The sequence below is a fragment of the Balaenoptera musculus genome, chromosome 4 (assembly GCF_009873245.2).
Source record: "Balaenoptera musculus isolate JJ_BM4_2016_0621 chromosome 4, mBalMus1.pri.v3, whole genome shotgun sequence".
NCBI lineage: Eukaryota > Metazoa > Chordata > Mammalia > Artiodactyla > Balaenopteridae > Balaenoptera > Balaenoptera musculus.
The window spans coordinates 12,347,049-12,373,837 of NC_045788.1; the positions used below are offsets into that span (position 1 = coordinate 12,347,049).

Consider the following 26,789-nt stretch of genomic DNA (forward strand, 5'->3'; position numbering starts at 1 on the left):
GAAAATAAGCTACTTGGGATGGGTGGAAATGTGAAGAAAAGGGCCAGAGCAGAGAAAGAGGGTGGTTTCTAAATGTTCACACTCTTTGACTCAATAATTTAATTTCTGAATGGCTAACCTAAAGAAATAACTGTAAACATGGGGCAAAGATTTAGGTGCAAAGGTAGTCATTGCAATGTTGTTTACAAAAAAACTGAAGCATTCTAGATGTCCAATGACAGGGACATAGATAAATAAATTCATATAGCTTTACAGTACAATGTTGTGTAACTATTAAAATTATGTTTCTAAAAAACTTTTAATAGCATAGGATGAAAATCCAAACAAAAGTGTATATGTCTGTGTATTCTATGTATACCATACATATATAGTATAATCTCAAATATATAAAAGATAGATCTACCTAGAAAAGACTGTGTATGTATTTTTGTGGGTGTATATGTTAATAGTAATGGAATTTGGGGTGATATTTATTTTCTTTTGATAATTTTCTATATTTTCCAGATTAAAAAATAAATATGAGTTATTAGAGAACATAGTATAACAACTACCCTTTCCCCCTTAGAAGCAATTTCTAATTAATTAGCCAAATTACTGCATCTGTTTCTGAAACAAATCTGGATGTTTGACTGAACTTAAATCTGTGGGACAGTTTTTCAGAGCTGAATCTTAGAAAGATATTCCTCGAGCCTCTAAGGCACGTTCCTGTTAGAGAGGTTGATGGTTAGGAGGGAAGGAAACTTGAAGAACATCTAAGTTCATCAGCCAAGGAACCATTAGGTTATTTTCACAACATTTGAAAATGAGCTTCCTGGCATTTGGCTGGAATGACTGAAGGCTGGCGACACTGTAATGTGGCCTCTAGGGAGACATGGGTGTTCCACAGGCCACTGAGCTCGGGCAGAGGTCAATTTAAACTGTGAAACAAGGAGAAAATGCAAAAATTCCAATCAGCAGCATAATCCCCGCATTGCACCTGCCATGATACACTCCCGAAAGGTCTTTTCCATGACTGAACTTCTTGCTAAGCGCAAACGTGATGCAGATCCAGGAAACATCTTTAGAAAGGCATGCAGTTCATTTCCATTTTCCCCCTTTACTCATGGGGGTGAGTGTATTTCTATTGAGGTCATTTGTATTCATTAAATGATAATTTCTGGAACACTAGGAATGAACTGGTTGCCACATTAAGTTGTAACACAGTAAAACAAGCTCCTTAACGCCTTTCCTAAATTGTTATTTAATGTGAAAAGTGTAGAACCTGATCTTTGTTATAAATTGTCTCTTTGTCAAAATAGACAAAATTTCATTCAAATGTTAAAAGGTACAATTGGAGTCTTATTTTAATCCTATGGCTTATAACCCATTAAAATCATTTATTTTGATCCTCAAGCTGTTCCAGATTTGACCAGTAGAGAAAATATGTATGTGGAGACAGAGATGTATGTAGGTCAGTGGGTCTCAACAAGGGGAGATTTTTTTCCTGGTGGGACATTTGGCAGTGTCTGGGGACATTTTTGCTTTTCCAGTTTCAGGGTCAAAGGAAGGGCTAATGGGAGTGTCTGGCATCTGGTGGTTGAGGGGAGGGATGCTGCTAAACATCTTCCAGCACACTAGCCAGAATTATCCGGCCCAAATGTCAGTAGTGCCAGGTTGAGAAACTTTGGTGTGTTTGCATAGATGGGGGATGATAACGTAAATATGGCATAGCAATGACATCAGGGAGGAAGGTACGTGGGAGTTTTCACATTATTTTTGCAAGTTTTCTGTAAGTCTGAAATTATTTCAAAATTTTACAAAGTCTTCAATGGGTGTAGTTGGCAGTTTAAATTGTAATACCCTGTTCTGCAGCCTAGAGATAGAAAATGACTTGTCCCTTGTTGGGAATGAACGTTCAGCTCAGTCATTGCCCATGACCTCTGGGGTCACAGTCTTCAGGGGCAGGAAGGGAAGTCAGCAAAGTTTCCAAGTGCCCACATGGATCACGGCTGGATTTGCTTGCTCCACCGTGAGAAGGCACACCCCTTGGGTCGAGGCCATATTTAGAGAATCGCTGTTCTGCTTAAACTGCTCTTTTAACCTGAAGTCAGAATCTGTTGATGAAGAACCCACCCCTCCCACCGCCCCCTCTTTAGCTGCATCTTGTTTCCAGTCTGCATTCTGTTTTATATATATCTCCCAAGGAATTTTTCTTAGGTCTTCTCTTGAGTCTATACCCTAGTTCTTCCAACAATATCGTGGGTTGCTCTGGGTTTGGAGCCCTGATTTCTACTCTGTGTATGTGTAGTGGAGTAGCTAAGAGGTCAGGCCCTGGAGACATTGCCTGTTGCACCTCTAACTAGCTGCGTGAACTTGGTCTATTATGGAAACTGTTTGTGCCTCAGTTTTCTCAACTGTTAAATGGGAAGAAATACAGCAAACCTGGTAGAGTTTAAATGAATTAATAGATGTAAGCTGGTACAACAATAGCACATATTAAGACCTTAATAAAAGTTAGTATTCATTCATTCATTCTATAGTATTAGAATTATTTCTGCCCTTCCCACACCCATGGACAGTGCTCCTAACCTCTGTGTTGGGAAGATGTGACTGATGTATCACAGCCATTTGGGTGCTTCCTGCAGCCCTGTCTCTGGTTCTTGTTGTTTCTGTTGCATTGGTTCAACTCAGTTGCTTCCTGAGACTTTTCATGCTGTGTGGCCAGCACAGCGAGTGGAACCTCTTCATCTTTCATGTCTCTTTCCCTTGCCCATCCCATCTTCTTCTATTGAACTCTCTTTTTCCATTGACTGGATATTTCCAGTGAGCCACACACTCTAGTAAAGGCTTTGTATTATTTCATTTCCATCTCATAAGAGCCCTGTGTGAGATGGAGACTGTTATTCTCATCACTTTATAATTAGAGAAACTGAGGCTTAGAGAGGTTAACTGACTTGACCAGGACAAAGAATTAAGAAGCAGTGTGCTTTTTCCTCAGCTTCCCAGGAATGAAGTACAATACTTTGAGTAGAGGAGAGCCCAGAGTTCATGCCATTTTTCTGTTTTCCTTCCTTGCAAATCACAGAAGCTGGAAGAGACCCGAACAGATGAGACTTAGTGTTTGTTGCATGGCAGGGTCTGTGCTGGTGCTGGGACATAAAAGCGGAAAATACTTGAGTATTTGATTTGAGTGAACTCAAAATCATGCCTCAGTTATCTTTTACTGTACAACAAAACATCCCAAAACTTAGTGGCTTAAAATGATGATTTCCTATTTTTCATGACTGTGCATTGCCAGGGCTCACAAGACAGCTGTTCTGCTCCACGTGATACTGTGTAGAGTCTCTCCTGAGGCTGCATTTGGCTGAGAGGTTGGCTTGGGTGTCCACAGTGGCCTCACTCATGTGTCCGACGGTGGTGCTGGCTGTTGGCTGGGGGCCTCTCTTTTCCTCCCATGGCCTCTCATGCTCCAGGGAATCTCCCCACTTGATCTCTCCAGGAGGACAGCCTGGACTTCTTTATGTGGTTGTTGGCTTCCAACAGAGTAAAAAATGGAAGCTACATGCCTCTTAAGGCCTAGTTATAGAAGTCACAGCATTACTTCTGCATTGTGCTGTGGCCCAAAGCAAGCTACAGGGCCAGCTCCAGGGATGGCAGAAGATCGCCACCTCTTGATGTGAGGAATGGCATAGGAGCACGAGGATGGGACTTTGAAAGCGATTTACCACACTCTCTGTGCATCTGGCTCTTTAGCCAGAAAAATAGGGTTTGAGCACTGGAAGCCTCCTTAACCATCATCTGACTTAACCACTAGTTTCACAGATGCAGAAACTAAGACCTGGGAAGTCAAGCACTTGGCCTTGACCAGCACAGTCAGTGGAGAAGCCAGGTTTAGGTCCAGCTTGTCTGGTTGGCATCATCACCTGCATATGCAGATGTGTGCTTAGCTCTTCTTCCTGCCAAGTTCCTGTCTGACTCAAGGCTGCCCCTGTTAAGTTTGGAGACCACAAGGGTATAGAAGAAGAGAGGGACCAGTTTTTCCTTCTTCTGTTTCTATGCTTGGTGCCTGCCCTCTATTCCTGGGCTGGGCACTGGAGTCTCCCATTAGTGCTTTGTCCTCATTGACCAGTACTGACCAGGGATGCCTTCCTCATCACTCCTCTTCTATACATTGGAAAATGAAGTGATGCTGGGTTTTACCACATGCATAAAAAGTGGCTGCCCAAACCCCACCAGATGTTATAAAATGAAACCCAACACATTTATGTAACGTTTTAGGGTAGTCTATTATACTATAGTGCATTTTTCTAAAATCCACAATTACTAAAATATGAAATGTGTTGCTTGTTTTGAAATAGAGCAGGTAAGCCATAAATTATTAATTTCTCTCAATATAACCACAAACCTGAAAATAATTAAGAGCTTACATTTCCCCTGATCGTTAAGATGCTGTTTTGGGTATTTCCAGCCTCCTGGGTAGAGGACAGATATTTATTTTGCACTAAAGATAATATTTGTTACCAAATACAGTTCTAGGATCCCCCCCTTCAAATCCTCATGCGGGTGCCTGACGTTTATTGAGGGTTAAAGTAAATAAGAAGTACGATTCTTAGATTTATGACTCCTTGAAGACCATAAATTTCCAAAGAAGAGCAGTAGAGATGCTCTCTAGGAAAATATGTTTACTTGATTCCTATTGTATTGATTATAGATTGAATAGAACCTTTTTCTCTTCATTCGAATATTATTTACCATTTTTATAGTTTAAACAAGTAATATTTGTTTATTATAAAAATTTACAAAAGACATAAGCACACAAAGAAGAAAATAAAGATACCCCCTTAATCCCACCTTGCAGTCAAACCACGGTTAACATTTTTAGTATATGCTCTTCCCATCAGAGAGATAGAGCAATAGAAATATAGGTTGATATGAGGGAAGAGATGTATCAATAGATATACATATAAATATAAAGTTTTCTTTTTAAAAATAGGATCATACTGTACAGTGAGTTTGCAACTAGATTATTTTGCGTTTTTTTCTTGCCTACGTGTGGCGAGAACATTTTTCCATGTCTACCACCCACAGAAGTAAATCTCTCTTGTTCTGACAGGACAGTGATATTGAAGCACTGGCCAGATGTTTGGAGCACGTGCTGGGCTGCACCACTCTAGGTGAGTAAGTCTCTTCAGATTCCAAAATATACTGATACCTACTGATTCTAATGGAATATTCAACAAGTAGAAAGCTTGGGAAGAATCTTATACATATTTTAATCCAACCTCATTTGACAGATGAGACTGAGGCCAACAGAGGTTGAATGTCTGGCCCATGGGCCAGGAAATGCAAAGAAGAATTGTTTATCCTTGTTGTTCAGTGACCCTGGGTCTCCAAGGATGAAATCATTAAGTTCAGTGGTCTACTGTGATCCATTGGTGGCCTGGCAGGGCACAATAATAGGTTTTACAGGTTTCCTGGGAGAGGAATCTTTCTACCTCACTGGTCCTATAGAAACACTATATTCATTCAAGCTGAAAGGACCATCACTCTGAAGGTCAGCCAGTTACTAGAAGAGATTTAGTCTGAAAAACAAAGCCGAAATTTCTTTAGCATTGTTGGTCTCTATAAATGGGATTGTTGTGCTTCAAGGATAAAACGCTGTTTCTTATTTTCTTCTTTTTTTAACCCAACAAACCCAACTGTGATAACTTCTAGCATTGGATGATAAATTGTCACCTGACACAGATGGAATAGCAGAGGATACAGTCTGTTATCTGTGGGTTTCACTTCCCAAGATTCAACCAGCCCTGGACAGAAGCTCCTTCAGCTCTGAGGGCCATCTGTATTCACTGTACTAGGCCTCTGTGTACAGGGGACTTGAGTGGCCACAGGTTTTGGTATTCACAGGGACTCAATGCCTCAGGGATACCAAGGGATGGATGACTCTATTCTTACAGGTCCTGGGTGAAAAGGGGTGAGATTTTTTTTCTTTGAAATTTGACGGTGAATTTTTAGTTTAATTTTTTAAATTATTGGCGTATAGCTGTTTTACAATGCTGTGTTAGTTTCTACTGTACAGCGAAGTGGAGTTCCCTGTGCTGTACAGCAGGTTCTCATTAGTTTTCTATTTTATACATATTAGCATATATATGTCAATCCCAAGTTCCCAATTCATCCCACCTCCCCCTTCCCCCGTTGGTGTCCATACGTTTGTTCTCTATGTCTGTGTCTCAATTTCTGCCTTGCAAACTGGTTCATCTGCACTATATTTCTAGATTCCACATATATGCGTTAATATACGATATTTGTTTTTCTCTTTCTGACTTACTTCAGTCTGTATGGCAGTCTCTAGGTCCATCCATGTCTCTACAAATGACCCAGTTTCGTTCCTTTTATTCCTGAGTAACATTCCATTGTATATATGTCCCACAGTCGTGTGACCAAAAGCAGTCCCTTCAAATGGAATGGCAGGTATATTTAAAATGGATAACCAACAAGGACCTACTGTATAGCACAGGGAACTCTGCTCAATGTTATATGGCAGCCTGGATAGGAAGGGTGTTTCTGGGAGAATGGATACATGTGTATGTATGGCTGAGTCATTTTACCATGTACCTGAAACTGTCACAACATTGTTAGTCAGCTATACTCCAATATAAAATAAAAAGTTAAAAAAAAAAAAAAGGGAATGGCAGGAATAAAGATGAAGTTTTCAGGAGTGCCAGCATTCACCACTATTTTGTTAGGAGTTTATGTACAATTTATAACCTTTTTCTAGCATATTCCACATCTCTGTGTGAGAAGCCTCACTTATAACACAGCTCCCCGATTTTTTCTCCTGGCCATCACCCTGTGACTTGTTTAATTGCACATCAGTAACACTTATGAGGTACAGTTATCCCAAGTTCGAATTTGCAGACCAGGAAGGCTGTCCTTTGGCCAAGCAATCACTCTCTCTCTGGACCTCAGTTAGACTAGCTCAGTAATTTTCAAACCGGGTTCCTTGGGGATCTCCTGGAGCTAGCAAGTGGGGAGGGGGACCCTGAGCAGCACGGGGACAGAAGCCCTGTCTACCATGGTGCCTGGTGCAGAAGAGGCCCTTAACAAATATTTTTAAATATTTTAAGAGAAATTAGATGCAGATTCTGCTCCTTTCCCAGCTTCAACCAAAATAGTTTCACTCTTATCTGTTTTATAAATTAGACTTCTACATAAGATTGTGTCTTAAAAAAGATTTCACTGAAAAAAAAAAAAAAGTGCTGGATTGGATAGATGATATCTCAATTCCCTTCTAGACTGTATGATTTTATGAAAATGAGTTTTAGGAACATGGAATAAAAATACACATTCATCTCTGTCTGGAGTGCCACTAATGTGACAGCAAAGGAATAAAGCTGATATAAACCTGCAGAAACAAAGGGAACAGGAGAGGAGATGGGAGCCAGGTGAGTGTTGTTAGTGAGTTTGGGAAGGCAGAAAGCTGATGGGTGAGTGGTGAGTGACTCAGGGACAGAGAAAGGTGACAGCTAAACTCCTAAGTGTGTGTGGGAAGGCGGAGGAGGGCTGGACTGGCGGACACGGACATGAGGGGCAGTGAGCTTTTGAAACACCTGTCTGGGGAGGTACTCATTACAGATGAGAGTATGATGGCTTTCTGGATTGCAGGTGCTTCTCTGTCTTTGCATAGGAGCCGTGAAGAAGTCCCCTCACGTAGTCTCATCGGACCTGAGATTGCTCAAGTAGACAGTAGCTGCTTTGCTCTAACTACATTTTGGGATATTCACCAGCTGCAATAATAGTTAGAGCTTATTAACCATCATGGCTGTTGATATATGTCCGAATGTTAACAGGATCTAAGGGACAATTGAAACTTCAATATGTCAGAGTATAAGCCTTGTCACTTAAGCAGGAACCCTCCACGATTGAGCCATGCTTCACTTACAGGCAGCATCAACCTATGCATCTTGGAAATACCCAGTTGCCCGTTGAGCATGACAGGTTTGTAATTATCTTCCACAAACATTTCCAAGAGCTTCTTCCAACCCTCAACAAGAGAGGAGAGAACAACAGATGCAAATGTCCTTCTGGTGCTTTGGACCAATAAAGTCGTAACTTTGTAGCCCTGAAAATGCTGCTGGTGGCCGGTTTACCCCAGACTCAGTTTTATTTTCATGTGAAACAGGGGTACTGATGCTTCCCCTTCCTGTGTCACTGGGGAGTGGAGAGGGTGAATGAGGTAGCATTTGTGGAGCTTCAAGAGATCCCCAATTAGAAGATGGCTTTTTGAATTACAGGTTCAGTATCTGAGTCTCTTCTGTACATCAAGGTCAGGTTAAAGCCTTTACACCAGTGGTTCTCACACTTGAGCGGGCATCTGGATCACTTAGAGCACTTGGGAAGATGCAGGTGTTCTGTGTGCCCCAGAATTTTTTTCTAACAAGTTCCCAAGTGATGCTTATGTTCTGGGTCCAGACCACACTTTGAGAGCCATGGCTTTAATGTCCTTAGGCCCTGAGATTCTTATCGTGCACACCCACCCTAATTTATAACTCAAACAAAATGTTACTAAAGTATAAAATAAAAAATTTATTTCTTAAAATTGCAGAGAACTTGCTTATAAGCCAAAATGAAAACAGCTTCTTCTAGAACTTTTTTCTCTCTTTTTGTGGTGATGTCAGTGTGTGCTGGGCTATCTGGCACTATATACAAGAGTTATTGAGCTTCCTTGGAACCAATATTGTATTTTTTCTTCATCCTCAGTATCTGTGCCAGACATTTAGGTGGGTTGAAGACACTATATGAAGACTCAGATGTTGAAACTTACTTGGAACATGGTCCCAGCCACCAAGTGGGGTCCTGGACAAATCAGTGCAAAGCTTTGTAACAATATCACCCACTAGGTGCTTCTTTTACACATGGAGGACATATCCTCCCAAATGGAGGCACCTCATTTCTGAAGCCCTAAATTCCCCTCAACATTTCCCATGGGGTATAAGAAGAAAGGCCAGTCATGAACAGGATGCTAAGGGATCCCAGGTAGAATTAGGAGAGGAAAGGAGAACAAAACATTTTTTTAACAGAACAGGAAAGGCCAAAAATGGGGGGTCTGGGGGACAGCCAAGAAAGCAGGCAGCAGCCATTTCACTGAGGGCAGATACTTCAAAACATGAAATTTCCATGGTTGAAATGTGCAGTCTCTCTCCACCCCCCCTCCTTTCTTCCCTACAGATGTTTATAAAGCACATATCATAAGCCAGGTATCACAGAGTGATGGAGAAAACAAGGTCCCTGCCTTGATGAGCTTCCAGTCTAGCCAGGGAGGCAGGTAATTACAGGGCACTGTGATGAGGACAATGCATACTAGGAACAAGGGAAGTGGAGGGGAGGCGTCCACTGTGGGCGTGCAGCTGGGGCAAGGCTCCACAGAGGAGGAGGAGGCTTGTGATTGCCTGGGTCCATGAGGGCGGGACAAGGTCTTATTCATGGCAGTGTTCTCAGAGTCTAACACATAGCCTGGCACACAGTAATTTTCAATAATCATTAGATGAATGAATGAAAAGGTGAGTAGAGTGGCCAAGTGGTCAGGAAGAGGGAGTGTCCTCTAGAAAGGATTGAGCAGTGGAGGGCTCAGAAGTATGAAACAACTGGATGTATTCATGGAATTATCAAGAAGGCTGCTGCTCCTGGAATGTAAGGTGTGAGGAAGGGATCAGCAAATCTGAATACACAGGGCCAGGGCCATGGGGAACCTTGGTGCCAGGTTAAGGAGCTTGAACTTTATCCTGTGGACTAGGATACCACTGGTTCTTAAGCATGGTCAGAAAAGATCAGCTTTAACAAACAATAAGGAGGATGCTTTGAAAGAAGTGACTTGAGTTGGGGAACTGGTAATGGGCTTTCATTCCACAGACAACAGATGGTGTTGCTATAGTAACTGTTCAGGCCCATCACTAACCAGTAGGGGCAGAAGATGACCTTTGTTTTTCCTTAAAAAGGAAAATTCTGTCTCTGTGTTTCTTAGTAATCAGATTATGGACCAAGGCAACATATGAAGTTTAGCACTTTTTAACGATTGGGAAATTAGCTGTACTTTAGAGAGAAGTCATCAGCAGAATGATACAAGTTGGGTGAACTATTTGTAAAAAGGCTTGTTTTGTACATCCAAGCAGGATGTTGTCACAGAAGTCATTAGAATACAAGAGATTCTTCCAAACCTCTCTGCCCATTATGATTTCTTTAGTGTGTTGACACGTCTGATCAGTTTGGCTTTTTGAAAATTGTTACCCTTCAAATCTTCCATTGAACCTTGGTAATTACTGTTTAATCTCCACTAAACAATGTGACTGATACAGACCAGAGAAGACATCAGGGTTTCTGAATCCCTTTGAAACTTCCTTTGCTTAAGCTCTTCAAACTCTAAGCTGTTAAATGTAGGGATGACTGACAGCCATTTGACCTTGCACTATTGTGCTTTTCACCTTGACAGAAAAGAATTTCTCATAATAATTAGAGTGATTTCAACATAGTGTCTTATCTTTGGTTACTGACACATTAAAAGCACTGCATTTGGGGGAGAGGGGGGATATTTTGGATCAAAAACCACTTGGATCATTTTGATGTGAATGCACAAAATTTGCCATTATCCCTTCTGTTTATGTCTTACAGAAATTTAATAGTTTCTAGAAGTTCTTTAAAACTTGAAAGGCTGCAATAGATTCAGGATTAGTGGCAATTTACAGAGAACCTGCTATGTGTGTGCTACCATGCCAGACACATTCATTTGGCAGATGTGTAGTGATGGGAAGGAGGTAGAGAAAGGCTTTGTAATTTAAATAAATTCCTAAAACAATATTATTAATCATTCTTAGTAGCACACTCTTAGCAAAGAACATTCTGTATATTCCTATTACCTAGAAAAAAACTTCAGGAATCAAGTTTACCTAGCGAAGAGAGAAACTCAGCAATCGTGCATTCCTTCATTACTCACATGTTAGGATTTCATCAAAGTTAATATACTTTGTAGAGGAATGGTATTAGGTGGCAATGATGTGTTAGGCCTGGATCCTGCTGTTAAAGTTTTATGATTTCAGAATAGAACCAAGACAAGGGCTTAAATAGCCATACAACAAGAGAGTAAGGATTCAGAAAGTGGGGAGATTGTCTTTAGTTGGGGGATGCAAGTCATCAAGGACGTTTCAAGGAGAAGGCAGCATCCGAGATCGTTCCTGATATGAGAATAGGTTTGGCCATGAGAAGGTGGGGAGGAAGGCCCTGAAGGTGGAAGGGACAGGACAGGGAGAAACACAGAGACAGGAACAAGCAGCAGCAACAACAGGCTGACCGGGAATGGTGAGCAGTTCAAATCATCACACTGTGAATACGGCATGAACTATCTTGGTAGCTAATTTTTATTATTTTTCCTAAACAAAGTGTTTTCCTTGTAAAAGGTGTTTACTAGGATCTTTAATATCCCATACCCATTTGTGTGGAGAGAAATAGTCACTGCCATTGCACTTGATTTAATGTTCAATGTATTAAGCTGAATTATTATAAAGACATTACTACTCCCTTTTCTATCATATGTGTAGCACATTTTTTCCCAGTCTGTTTTATGTCTGTTAATTTCATTTATTGTTTCTTTGGGATTTTTGGTGGGGGAAATTTTTTATTTTTTAAGTAGGTAAATGTGACTCAACTTTTATAAATTCTAACTTTTCTGTTTGTTTTTTTTTAACAGTTTTTTCAGATTTGTTTTTCCAAATATTATTGGTGTACAACTGACCAAAACAATGTAAGTATAATCTAAATGTTATCAAAATAAAAGTACAATTTTTTTCAGGCATACAACATAGTAATTCGATATTTTTTTCCCTTTTTTATTGAAGTATAGTTGATTTACAATCTTGTGTTAGTTTCACGTGTACAGCACAGTGATTCAGTTATATGTGTGTGTGTGTGTGTGTATTTTGTTTCTTTTTCAGATTCTTTTCCATTATAGCTTATTATAAGATATTCACTATAGTTCCTTGTGCTATACAGTAGGTCCTTGTTGGTTATCTATTTTATATATAGTAGTGTGTATATGTTAATCCCAAATTCCTAATTTATCCGTCCCCCACTTTTTTTAAAGAGTGTTTTATATATAGCCTCCTAAATTTTCTTCTAGAATTTTTATTCTCTTATTTTTCACACTTGATGTTTTTAAATGAATAAAATCTATTTTTTTTCCATTTAATTTAAATTCTTTTTTGTTATATTCCAACTCCTGGATATTATTTATTTCTGACTCTATTTTTGGCCTACTGATCTAGCTTCTTAATCCTCTGTCAATACCACAGTGTTCTCATTACACTGCCTCTATGGAATGTTTTAATGTCTGATAAGACAGTTATCTTCTAATTTTCTTATTTTTTCAAATATTCTTATCCTCTGACATTCATTTTCCCACGTGAATTTTAAGATTCTTTATCCATCTCCAAAGGACACCTACTTTTTCCTATTAAGGTCTTTACGAATACTTAGCAACACCGTACTCTTCTATGGTGACCATGAAGCAACACAACAAACGATGATTTCAAAACTGGTTTTAAGGGACTTCCCTGGTGGCGTAGTGGTTAAGAGTCTGCCTGCCAATGCCGGGGACATGGGTTTGAGCCCTGATCTGGGAGAATCCCACATGCTGCAGAGTGGCTAAGCCCATGTGCCACAACTACTGAGCCTGCACTCTAGGGCCCGTGAGCCACAACTGCTGAGCCCTCGTGCCACAGCTGTTGAAGCCCACATGCCTAGAGCCTGTGCTCCACAGCAGGAGAGGCCACTGCAATGAGAAGGCCACACACCACAGCGAGGAGTGGCCCCCCACTCGCCGCAACTAGAGGAAGCCCGCACACAGCAACAAAGACCCAATGCAGCCAAAAATAAAAATAAATAAATAAATAAATTAATTTTAAAAAACAAACAAAAAACTTGTTTTAAGGTAAATGCAGAAACATTTTTCATATGTTAGTCTCTTATCCTGACCCTCTGTAAAAGCTTGGTGCCTAAACTATGGCTGCATTAATAACTACTCAGAAACGCACTAGCTGAAAACAGCAGTAGTCCTCTATTACCTCTTGTGGTTTCTGTGGGTCATGAATCCAGGGGCGGCTTGGCTGTGGGGTGCTGGCTCAGGTTTTCCTGCGAGGTTGTAGTCAGATGTTGTCAGGACCGCGATCATGGGAAGACTTGACTGGAGCCGGAGGATGCCTTTCCCAGGCAACTCACTCACTCACACAGCGAGTTGGTTGGGGCCTCAGCTCCCCTCCACATGGAGCTCCTCACAGGGTGGCTTGAGCATCCTCAAGGCCACTAGTGATGGACGTGGGGTGTGGTTACTAGGCTGCCCCTGGCTGGGGCCCCATCCCTGCCTGGACGGCCTCCTCGAGCTCCACTCTTCCTCAATACAAGCTTCTGATAGTAAGTCTGGGGAGGACATCAGAGGCTGGCCGCATGCCTGCACCCTGACAACACGGAGGCTGGGAAGTGACTGTCAGGCATCTATAGCTGCTTTAGTGGGAGCTGGACTCTGCCTCATGAAGGAGAAGATTCTCCTAAACAGGAAAGGGGAATGTGAAGCCCCAAATAATAATGACTATCTACTATGGTAATGGACTTTCTTGTGATAAGGATAAACCTTAAAAATGCCTAGAGATGTGGAGAGATGGCCCTGGCAGTGTCCTATGGATATAGCTCCTCTTTCAGTTTTCACAGGAGTAGATGATCCAGGTGGTTATTCTTCAGTTTATCTTCTGTGCTGCTGACTGCAGAGGGAGCCATTTGCTTCAGCAACAGTTGTCAGGATTGACACTCTAAGGAAAGGTGAGAAGCTGTCCTGTGCTCTCACCTGAACAGAGGACCACAGCAGTGGCAGCTGGCAATGGGCGCTATGGAATGCCTGCCTGCAGAAGCAAAAAGCCTGGTCCTGAATCTGCTTAGCTGAGTGCTCAGCTGAGACTCAAATTCCACACCATCAGCTTAGAAGAGGAGGAAGGGATGAGGTCCCTTCTCATCCACCTCAACCCCAGAAGACGCTCAGTAATGCTCCTCAGTGTGTCTGATTGCACGCAGCACAGACGGCCATTGGCGTGCCTTCCTGGGCGAGGTGGCTGTTAGTGGCCCTAGTAAATGACAAGTCAACCTGGCCATTTGAACTTTAGATAACTCATTCTCCAAGGAGCAACATCAAGCTATTCTATCAGCAGTGATTATACACCAGACCAATTGCTTTTTGAGGCCACTTCTGGTTGGGTCAGTAAAAGTGTGTCACTGGCTGGAGACTGTCCACTCATTTGTTAGGGCAGAGGGTTTCTTATGCAGTTCATTTAAAAGTTCTATTAGGTTATTTATGCGAAAAGCTGGAAATGTAAGGCTGCATCGCAAACGATGATATATTTATCGAGCGTTTCCTGGCATAAAACCATCATAGGACTCACAGAGCAGTATCAGACATAGTTCATGTTTTCGGGGAACTTCCAGGTTATTAGGGGTATCACCATCTCTAGACCAAATGACTAGAACTCCAGGCAGGAAGTGATGAACTCCAGGTGGTGGGGCAGCATGAGAATCACCAGATTGCTGGGCACCACCCCTAGAGATTCTGATTCAATAGATTTGGGTGGGGCACAGAAATCTGCATCTCTAACAATTTCCCACGTGATGCTGATGCTGCTGGTCCAGGGACTTTGAGAATCACTGGGCTCTCACATCCAGCCAAGGCTTTATAAAGACAATGCTTATATTGGACATTTTCATAAATTGAATCAAGTTTTTAATAAAGATGCCTCACATTCCATCTTTAATATATTTATGACCCCATTGAAGAGAGTGTTACTTACAACCTAGAAAAAGGTTTGCTTTCAACATTTAGGTTAAACTAACCTGAAAGCATAAAATATTTTTTGACTCAGCAAGTCTATGTCTAGGAGTTTATCTTAAAGAAATAATCAGAGTTGTGTGTAAGGAGAAATATATACAAGGATTCTCATGGCAGTGTGGTTTACAATAGTAAAAATTGAGAATCAAAATAAATGCCTAGCAATGGGGGCTGGTATATCTTCTAGAACAAAGAAGTTCTTCTCAGTTCATTAAAAATGATGATGTAGTTACATATTCATTGGCATGAAAGGTGTTATAAATAAACTATAGCTGATATACACACACACACACTGGAAATACCGAAGTGATAATAATGGTTCTCAGAGGAGCTTTCCCCTTCCATGTTTTCTAATTTATCTGCAATGACCATGGATGACTTCTGTGATTCTTTTCTACTGAAAGAAGAGGGGAGTGCTGATGTACTTACCTTAAGTATTTGGGTCAGTTTGAAGCCAGCCCAATCTGCTGTTACAGAAAAGCAGGTTTTGTTTCTAAAGCCAAGATTCTCCACCATTGGCAGCCCAGAATAATGAAACTCCCAAACACTGGCTACAGGGTAAGCACAATTGAAATAGTTAGAGTCTGGCCTCCACACACCTCTTACCCTGAATGCACATTTAATTGTTGTGCCTCAATCCTAAAATAGACACTCCCTCCCCCTTTTTTTTAATTGATAGTTACTATTCTTAGAGGTGTCTTCTGGTATATTCAAAAGGAAATAAACATTGGCAAACCCCTGAACTCCTGTTGTTTTTAATTTTCCATACAATTCAGTTGAATATTTGTTGTGTGAAATAACCATGGAGTAAAAATAGAAAGTTTATTTATTTCCTATCTTCTGGTATTTATCATCTCCCCGTGAACAGCAGGTTTCCTTTTCCGAGCTGACCCACCTTTTTTCCAACTGATTAATTCTGGTAGAGTCAGTGAGTGCTGTTCACTCATTGAGAAGCTACCCTGTGCAGAGCAGTGGGGTGGGTGCTCTGGGGACAAGGGAGACAGTGTCCTCGTACACCTGGGCCTTTACCGACAGCAACATACCTTCACAGAGATCATTGCTTTTAAGCTTTGCTAGAGCCCTAAAAAGCAGATTTTTGTTTCTGTACAGGTGAGGAAACTGAGTCATAGAAGTTTTGTAACTGACCAAACATCACGGAGTCAGGATTCAGACCCCAGTCCACTAAGGCAGCTCACGCACTCATCCTTATGTGCCCTGGCTCCCTTCCTACTGGAAGCATCTGGAGGTTGTTGTCTCCTGGGCCGTCTTCTTCCCTTTCCTCCTGTCTGCTTTCTTCTCCAGCCTCCTCCTGGGGTTTGGCTGGGACTCAGCTGCTGCTGCAGGGTTAGCAACAACTTCCTTAGGTGGTGACTTCTGCCCTGTTCCTACAGAAACAATTCTCTGAAAGAGCTGGGGCTGGTGGGGGGTGAGGGGAGGGTAAGGATGGTTACATTGTCACTTTTGTTATCACTCTTATCAAATACTCAGCTTGTTAAAGGCTCCAAGACAACCACTTCCATGCGCCCCCCCCACCCCCCACCAAGCCCCAGTCCCCATGTGTCATGGCTTGGGTTCTTCAGGAAGCAGCCTCTGACATGGAGCTGAGTGGGCAGGACATTTATGCAGGATTGGTCCCTGTGGACAGGAGAGGAGGAAAGCAGGATGAGGCAGAGGAGAAGTCGCAGAGCAGTGGGGCCTGACAAGACTTACCCGAACTCATGGGACGCTCAGGACTCAGGATTGTTTGCTCAGGACAAAATGACCAGAGCTTCTACCTCGACCGTGAATAGTTGTTAAGTGTGGGCCACATGGGAAGGGCGTGATCTTGGGCAAGGCAGCTCTGCAGCTGAGGCAGCTTCTGCAGGGACCACAGCTGCAGGCTGTCTGTGTCCCCCACTCCTGGCAGCTGGTCAACATGTCCTTCCTTGAAAGGAGATCTGGGTGGTACAACTCCATCTCTGGGTGTTGGGATAACACAGTGAAAACGGAGACCAGCCTTCTTCAAAGATTCTTAGCCAATTGTATTGACATCCTGAGGTCCAGTATCATCATAGGAGATGCTTGAGGAAAGTCTTCACAAAAACATGGGTCAGCTAAGCCTCTCGGTAAGTGGAACTGCTCTCACAGCATCCTGCTGGTTCACAGCCTCTCCTATAATAAGCCACGGGGCCATCATCGGAGAGGTGGAGACATGACGTGACAGATGCAATGTTCTCTCCAAATCTGAGCCTTTGGAGGAGGGGTTTTGTCTGCTGATCTCCTGACTTTTCAAAATCAGCACATGAAAATCCTTATCTGATGTGGCACTTCTGTGGGGGATTAGAAAGAGCACTCACTTGGGAGTCAGGAAACCACGGCTCTAGTCCTGCCTTTGCCCCTCCCCTTACAGCTCTGTGACATTGGCCTCTCTGGGCCTCGGTTTCCTCATCCGTAAGATGAGGGAATTTGGCTTGAAGAGGTCTGTGGTCACCTCCAGCTTAGAATCATGATGATTCTCCATCATCTAGACCAGGGGTTGGTAAACTATGGCTCACGGGCCACATCTGGTTCACTACCAGTTTCCGTAAATACAATTTTACTAGAACACAGTCATGCTCGTTCATTTACCTGTTGCCAGTGGCTGTCTTCAGTTGAGTCATTGCAAGAGATATTCTTTGGCCTGCAAATTCTAAAATATTTACTACTTGACCCTTTACAGAAAATGTTTGCCAGCCCCTAGGCAAATCTTTGGTCACGCGCCATTCTAATGAGTAGGAGGAGAAAGAATGAGGGCCATGAAGACGTGCCATTGCAATAATCTGGGCAAAGAGGGTTGTCTGTCAAGGAATTGCTATTCCCTGAGTATTCTGTAGGCAATTGAGAGAAAGAGGAGGGTTGAAGGAGATTAGGTGAGAAGCATTCTGAATGTGCTGTGCAACAAGGACAGTGTCTGCAAGGATTCCTGACTAAGCAATGTGCTGGGAGCTTAAGGGAGAGCTCGTTTGCCAAAATATCCACCCCTGCACTGCCTGCATCAGCTCTTCATTACCCATATGGTAGGGTGTTTAGCAGGGAGGGTAAACACAGGTTTTTGTTTTACAATCAAGGTCATTTGTCCAGCAGCTGGAATGAGTAAAGGGAGATTTTGGAAGAAATGAGAGAAGAATTTCTCTCTGCTGGTGAAATGTCAGGATCATCAAGCTGTCACACCTTCAGGGAAAATAGCTCTGCTGTAAGAGACCACAGAAGTAGGAGGGATCCTGACAATATTACTATCATGAGCTGTGCTTTACATTCTTAAGAAACACAGCTTCTAGTTGCTTAATGTCTCTTTATATCATTTTGCTTTCATCTCATTGTCAAAACACTCCCATGGGTGGTATCAAGTGTTACAAGCCTCACCAGCCAATATTTCACAGTTGTTCCTATTTCTACAGGAACAACTTCAGGATGGCAGTGCCTGATGTTCTATAATGCCTGTAACATTTATCGTTGGTCCCAGCCATTTGCCTCTTAACATTTGGTCCCTTTGATTGCTCTTTATCTTTGTTAGTGTAAGTGTTACCTTCCCAAGTAAAGTCTGTAACTCTGGAGGTCCAGGGATATGTCTTATACCAGATCATAGAACGTTTGAAATGAAAGAAGGCCCTTAGTCTAGTGGAACACTTAGATATACAGTGAGGAAACTGAGGCCCAGAGAGGTGACTGGAGGGCCATGCAGCTGGTGATGTTAGAAACAGAATGATAATTGTGGTCCCCTAACCTGAAGGCTGGTGCTTTTTCCATAGATCCTCATTATACCTCTTTGTAGTCCCTGTACCAGGGTACATCTCCTCAGTACTACTTTTGCTGATTATCTAGATAGATATCCTGCCTTCCCCAATTGATTGCAAGCCCTTTACAGGTTAAGGGCCACAGCTACTATTTACATTACCTTTGATTTTAATTCCCACCTATTGAACATCTAAAATATATGGTTTACCTTAAGAAACTTGAAAACTTGATTGAATTAAACCTAAAGCAAGCAGAAGGGAGAAAATAATAAAGGCTGGAGTGGAAATAAATGAAATAAACAATAGAGAACATCAATGAGACCACAAATTGTTTCTTTGAAAATATTTTTAAAATTGATCGATATTTAGCTATACTGACCAAGAAAATAAGAAAGAAGACTCAAATTAAGAAATCAGGAATGAAAGGGGAGACATTGCTACCACCTTTAAAGAAATTAAAAGGATTATAAGGGCCAAAAAATTAGATAATTTAGATGAAAGAACAAATTTCTAGAAAGATGCAAATTACTGAAACTGACTCAAGAAGAAAAAAAAAATCTGAATAGGCCTGTAACAGATAGGTCAAATTAGTAATTTTAAAAGTTCCAACAAAGAAAAGGCCAGGCCCAGATTGCTTCACTGGTGAATTCCACTAAACATTCAAAGAGGAATTAATACCAGTTTCACAAACTCTTCCAAAAAATAGAATATGATAGAACATTTCCCAACTCATTCTGTGAGGCTGTTCTTTGATACTAAAACCAAAGACATCACAAGAAAAAATAAAAACAACAAACTATGGACCAATATTCATTGTAGATATATATGCAAAAATCATCAACAAAATACTAGTAAAGTAAACACAGCAATAGAAAAAGGATTATAAGGATTATATAGAAAGACCAAGTGAGATTTATCCGAAGAATGTGAGGATAGTTTTACATCAGAAAATCAATTAATGTGATACACCATGTTCATAGACTAAAGGACAAAAACTATATGACCATCTCAATAGATGCAGAAAAGCATTTAACAAAATCCAACACCATTTCTTGATAAAAACACTCAACAAACTAGGAATACAAAGGAACTTCCTAAACCTGACAAAGAACCTCTGTGAAAATACCTACAGCAGCATTACTCATAACACTCATTTTGTCTGTCCATTCATCTGTTGTAGAAACAGCTCAAGTGTCCATGAACAGATGAACGGATAAACAAATAGTGATATATACATACAATGGAATATTATTCATCCATAAAAAGGAGGTCCTGACACAGGCTACAATGTGGGTGAACTTGAAAACATGATGCTCAGTGAAATAAGCCAGACACAAAAAGACACATATTGTATGATCCCACTTACATGCGATATCTAGAACAGTAAAATTCACAGACACAGAAGCCTATTAGACATCACCAGGGGGTTGGGGAGGGGAGAATGGTGAGTTATTGTTTAATGGTTACAGAGTTTCTGTTTGGAGTGATGAAAAAGTTTTGGAGATAGACACGACATGAATGTACTAATGCCATTGAGTTGTACCCTTAAAAATGGATTAAGAAGTTCAAAAAAAAGATGTACAGGACATAATCTCTGTGGTCAAGGAGTTACTAACTAGTTGAAAAGGGTAGGGGAGTGAAGAGTATTGGGAAACAAAACCTGGCCAGGAGCATCTTGGCTGACACCCAGCGCAGTGGTCGCCATGGAGTGGGTATTCCCTCTAGGACGATTAAACTTGGGCAGCCAGCATCTAGGCCTGGTGTCAAGTTCCAGCTGCGTAGGCTATCAATTGTGTGAAATGAACATTTCAAACCTCTCTTCACTCCTTGAAAAATGAACCTACTTCCTAGGAACCTTCCATGAGAGCAGGTAAGATGCTTAGCCCAGGGCCTGGCACTTATTCACTGAAAAATGTTTAGCCGTTATTGCTCTTGCTGCTGCTGTTCATGATGAATTGGAATGAATTTGTATAGAAATGACACTTCAAAAAGGCAATAGAAATACGAGTCACACCCCCGGGACAGGAGGGTGGAGGAACCCAGGATGGAAAGGTGGGGGGGACAGTTGACACATGGGAACAAGGAAAGGGCAGAACAGAGGGAGCCGACCATGATGGTGAACAGATTGGAGTAGAACGTGAAGGGGACGGACCCCAGGCTGAGGGACACAGGAGAGGAGAGGGGAGTTGGTTTTCGAGAAAACTCATCGTGAACCACCAAGTCCTGACATCTGCCTGCAGGTACGTTTTCCTAGAGCAGAAGGTCCTCTTGCTCCGGTGAAGCACGATGGGGAGGGAAAAGGGAGCAAATGCTCAAATTGTCCATGTGACACTTCCTGTCACCGCCTTCTTTTCCGAACGTCTGGCCCTCTGTTTTGATGCTGACCTATGGTGAGCTGTGAGCACGGTGCCCTCCTCTTCTCAGGCAGCATGATTGGTCACTCCTTGTATTTTAATGGGGTCATAGGAGCAGATAGCCCAGGCAAGGAGTGGGTGGAAGAGGCAGGACGTGGCAGGACTTGGCTGCCGACTGATCCCCTGCTGCCCTCTGGCTGGAGTCACAGCCAGGGAAGACCCGCTGGCTCCCAACCACACAGCACACACTGCAGGGCTTTTCTCAGAGGTGCACGGAGCCGAGTATCTTCAGAACTTCCCACAAGCAGGATAGAGTGGTCAGAGTTTTCTCTAAAATCTACCCCCCACCGTGCACACAACCACCTTTAAAAATCACCATAGGTATAACCTCTGATGACTGGCTGGTGGACATTCTTCAGTCTTAGAAACCCTGAAAGGAGGAGAGTGCTGTCTAAACAATGCTTCTTGTCAGGATTCACTGTTCTTTAGAAAGAGCCGGAGGTGAAGCAAAGGTGAGGACCAATCAAAGGTAGTCAGAAAGGGACAGACTCAGTAGAGAGGCTGGGTCCCCAGCCTATGGCTCAGAGAGCCCTGCGAGAGGTGACAGTATAGAGTTCCCGATCTGTGATGCCATCAGTGCCCCTGACATTGTGTGGGCATCTCACACTTACATGCTGTTTCCAAGTGCATGAAAATGCTGTTGAAATTAACAAAGAGAAAATTAATTGTAAAAAAATCAACATAGGGATTGAGGATTCATTGATTTTTTAAAAACATCTAAGATGGCAGAGCTCTGGAATCAGAGCTTCACGTGCGTGCAACGAGCGTAGGGCCCCAGGCCCAGGAGGGGGGCCGGCACTTGGGGTTTAATGAAATTCCTAATAATTTTAATTTTGAATTTGTATTTTATAAATGAAGTCTGATGGGACAGTGGAACACATAGCAGGGCCTTGGAGCCTTGCTCAGGAGCTGGCTCCCTGGAGAGAGTCCTCCGACAAGCACCTACTCCCTGATACTACCCTCCCTTCCCCCCTCTCTCCCCCCACTGCTGCCCTCTACTCCCTGGGCAGGGGGCAGCTAGGCATGGCTTCTGGAAGGATGGGATCAGGGAGTCCCCTGGGTCCCTATGAGGGTCTTCACTCCTTGAGAGCATCTAGCCCAGTTCCTGAGGGAAGATGACATGAAATAAAAATCCTGTAAGAAACACCATGACAGGTCCCAAGATAGATGCAGAAAAAGAAACCAGCTCTTCTCTTGCTTTTTGAACAACGGACCCTGCATTGTCATTTAGCACTGGATCCCATGGATTACTAGCTAGCCTGTCACATTTGCTACTCAAAATGTGGTCCCAGGTCCAGCAGCACTGGTGTCACCTGGGAGCATTTAGAAATTCAGAATCCCAGGCCTGACCCACACCTACTAAGTCAGAATCTGCATTTTAACAGAATCCTAGCTGATTCATATCACATTTGAGCAGGATCTCTGGCAGTGGCCTAGAATGTACTCTGGGACTCAGTGACCTCCTATTAGATGAAACCTGTGACTTCATCTTTATTGTGGTTGTTGAATGTGCTGTCCTTTTCTTTGACAATAAAGCAAGTGTTATTCATGTTGGAAGGTGGGATGGAAGGAGAGAGGCTGGTCAGTAAGAAACACTGAAAAAGGAATTGCTCTGAGCACCAAGCTTCGGCAGCCCTGTTGCTTGAAATTCTCTTTGCCCCGTCCTCTACCCTTGCTTGGGCTCAAGGCTCAGCATCTTTCCCCGTGATGCTGAGAGCCTTACTGAGGGTAAGAGTAGCCAGATTAAAATAAGCTGCAACTCTGGGGAAATTGCTCTGACCTTTATTTGCATAAGCCCTAAGGATTGCCAGCTCTCTCTGGGAGAGATGGGGAAACATCGCCTTCCTTTCCGTCTTGGCAGAACTGATTTTTGAGCTTGCATGTTATTTGACATGGTATGCTTGTTGTTTTAGTAACTTTTCAGGTTCTAGGAAAGATGGTTATAAAAAGCAACCAACATGAATATGAAATGAACCTCTCTGCCTCCCAGTCACCCCCCTCACAAGAGCCTTCCCTGGAGAAAAGCAACCATCGGGCCAGAGCTGTTGGGAGAGGACGCTACCGTGGAGCCATCTCTGGTGACAGAGGCTGAGGCAGGTTTCTCTCAGACCTACCTGTGATATACCAGGAAGGACGTGTGGTTTACTTAGATAATTGTAACGTGCCCTTTACAAAGTTCACACCAGCGATTCCGCATCTAGAGATGGAGCCTGAGGAAAGACCAGAGATTCTGACAAAGTGAAGCAAGACAGAATTCATCTTGATGGTGTCTGTAAGAACAAGAAGTTCAAAGTGGGGTGCATGTCCCCAAGGGGGTGTACAAAGAAGGGCAGTGTAAGAAATAATAGAATTTGCATTTAATCTTTTTAATTTAAAAATATAGGGAAAAGGCTTTACTAATACACAAAATGCGAGTTGGCCCTCACTTCCTCATTTGGTCCCCAAAGCAGACAGTCACGTGTTATATAAGGGAAAAGCTGGAGTTTCACAGCGTGGGTACCTTCTCTGACAAAGCAACTACGTGGATATACAGTAGTTTATAAATTAATCTTAGGGCTCAAAGTTTTCTCCTGATGGGATGAGGCACCTTGTGGGAGGTCTAAGGGATGGAGACACAGGACTCTGCCCCCGTCCCTCAGCCCACATGAAGATCTAGCTCTGATGACCCAGCCCCTCACTTGGGGGCAGCCTTAGTTTCTTAGTGGGAAAGGAATGTTGTTTCAGTTGGTGGACTATTTCTTTCCCATCAGTTCCAACATGTTCTGTAAGAGCTTCCAGGGTATCTTGGTAAAATTGTGGCTCTCTCAGCGGATTTCCTAACTTCGCAGCTTTCATTAACAACTCTTTACCTTCTGACCCCAGATTTGGCCTTCTGCTCCGTTCTGCTGAAGTTCAAGGCTGCAGATGACCCCCTGGTCAGCATCTTGCCTTCCACTGCAAAAATGCTAGTGCTCAGGTGTGAGGTTAAGATAAAGGGAAAACTAAGCTTATTAGAAAAAATTCCTCAGTCATCAGAGCAACCCTGCTGAAAGATACTGGCCAAAGGCTCCCCAAGAATGTTTTCTTTTCTATAGATACATTTTCCCCTGCGTATAAAAAGCCCATCTTTTAAATAATGGTGTTTGTTTAAATAATACTTTTTGAGAAAGGCTTTGTCCTGGAATTCCTTGTACATATTAAAACTGTAAATCATCTTGTCATTTGGAATAAATCTCTTTATTATTCATCTCATAATTGAATTTATCTCTAATTAATGTGGCATTACCTTGTGGCCAAGGTGGATTAGCTTTTGTCTTCTTTTTTTTTTAAAAACATCTTTATTGGAGTATAATTGCTTTACAATGGTGTGTTAGTTTCTGCTTTATAACAAAGTGAATCCATTATACATATACATATGTCCCCATATCTCTTCCCTCTTGCGTCTCCCTCCCTCCCACCCTCCCTAACCCACCCCTCTAGGTGGTCACAAAGCACCGAGCTGATCTCCCTGTGCTATGCAGTTGCTTCCCACTAGCTATCTATTTTACATTTGGTAGTGTATATATGTCCATGCCACTCTCTCACTTTGTCCCAGCTTATCCTTACCCCTCCCTGTATCCTCAAGTCCATTCTCCAGTAGGTCTGTGTCTTTATTCCCGTCTTGCCCCTAGGTTCTTCATGACCATTTTTTTGTTTTGTTTTTAGATTCCATATATATGTGTTAGCATACAGTAGTTGTTTTTCTCTTTCTGACTTACTTCACTCGGTATGACAGACTCTAACTCCATCCACCTCACTACAAATAACTCAATTTCATTTCTTTTTATGGCTGAGTAATATTCCATTGTATATACATGCCACATCTTCTTTATCCATTCATCTGTTGATGGACGCTTAGGTTGCTTCCATGTCCTAGCTATTGTAAATAGAGCTGCAATGAACATTTTGGTACATGACTCTTTTTGAATTATGGTTTTCTCAGGGTATATGCCCAGTAGTGGGATTGCTGGGTGGTATGGTAGTTCTATTTTTAGTTTTTTAAGGAACCCCCATACTGTTCTCTATAGTGGCTGTATCAATTTACATTCCCACCAACAGTGCAAGAGTGTTCCCTTTACTCCACACCCTCTCCAGCATTTACTGTTTGTAGATATTTTGATGATGGCCATTCTGACCGGTGTGAGATGATATCTCATTGTAGTTTTGATTTGCATTTCTCTAATGATTAATGATGTTGAGCATTCTTTCATGTGTTTGTTGGCAATCTGTATATCTTCCTTGGAGAAATGTCTATTTAGGTCTTCTGCCCATTTTTGGATTGGGTTGTTTGTTTTTTTGATATTGAGCTGCATGAGCTGCTTGTAAATTTTGGAGATTAATCCTTTGTCAGTTGCTTCATTTGCAAATATTTTCTCCCATTCCAAGGGTTGTCTTTTCATCTTGTTTATGGTTTCCTTTGCTGTGCAAAAGCTTTTAAGTTTCATTAGGTCCCATTTGTTTATTTTTGTTTTTATTTCCATTTCTCTAGGAGGTGGGTCAAAAAGGATCTTGCTGTGATTATTGTCATAGAGTGTTCTGCCTATGTTTTCCTCTAAGAGTTTGATAGTGTCTGTCCTTACATTTAAGTCTTTAATCCATTTTCACTTTATTTTTGTGTATGGTGTTAAGGAGTGTTCTAATTTCATTCTTTTACATGTAGCTGTCCAGTTTTCCCAGCACCACTTATTGAAGAGGTTGTCTTTTCTCCACTGTATATTCTTGCCTCCTTTATCAAAGATAAGGTGACCATATGTGCGTGGGTTTATCTCTGGGCTTTCTATCCTGTTCCATTGATCCATATTTCTGTTTTTGTGCCAGTACCATACTGCCTTGATTACTGTAGCTTTGTAATATAGTCTGAAGTCAGGGAGCCTGATTCCTCCAGCTCCGTTTTTCGTTCTCAAGATTGCTTTGGCTATTCGGGGTCTTTTGTGTTTCCATACAAATTGTGAAATTTTTGTTCAGTTCTGTGAAAAATGCCATTGGTAGTTTGATAGGGATTGCATTAAATCTGTAGATTGCTTTATGTAGTAGAGTAATTTTCACAATGTTGATTCTTCCAATCCAAGAACATGGTATATCTCTCCATCTATTTGTATCATCTTTAATTTCTTTCATCAGTGTCTTATAATTTTCTGCATACAGGTCTTTTGTCTCCTTAGGTAGGTTTATTCCTAGATATTTTATTCTTTTGTTGCAATGGTAAATGGGAGTGTTTTCTTAATTTCACTTTCAGATTTTTCATCATTAGTATATAGGAATGCAAGAGATTTCTGTGCATTAATTTTGTATCCTGCTACTTTACCAAATTCATTGATTAGCTCTAGTAGTTTTCTGGTAGCGTCTTTAGGATTCTCTATGTATCGTATCATGTCATCTGCAAACAGTGACAGCTTTACTTCTTTTCCGATTTGGATTCCTTTTATTTCTTTTTCTTCTCTGATTGCTATGGCTAAAACTTCCAAAACTATGTTGAATAATAGTGGTGAGAGTGGACAACCTTGTCTTGTTCCTGATCTTAGTGGAAATGGTTTCAGTTTTTCACCATTGAGGACGATGTTGGTTGTGGGTTTGTCATATATGGCCTTTATTATGTTGAGCTAAGTTCCCTCTATGCCTACTTTCTGGAGGGTTTGTATCATAAATGGATGTTGAATTTTGTTGAAAGTTTTCTCTGCATCTATTGAGATGATCATATGGTTTTTCTCCTTCAAT

General features: G+C 41.9%; 1 protein-coding gene across 1 annotated transcript in view; it reads left to right on the forward strand.

The window, feature by feature from the left end:
- NEK11 (NIMA related kinase 11) overlaps nucleotides 1-26,789 on the forward strand; it is a 276,492-nt gene that overhangs the window by 198,857 nt on the left and 50,846 nt on the right. The window contains 1 exon segment of the mRNA XM_036851711.1: nucleotides 5,093-5,153. Coding sequence (XP_036707606.1) covers nucleotides 5,093-5,153 — 61 coding nt within the window.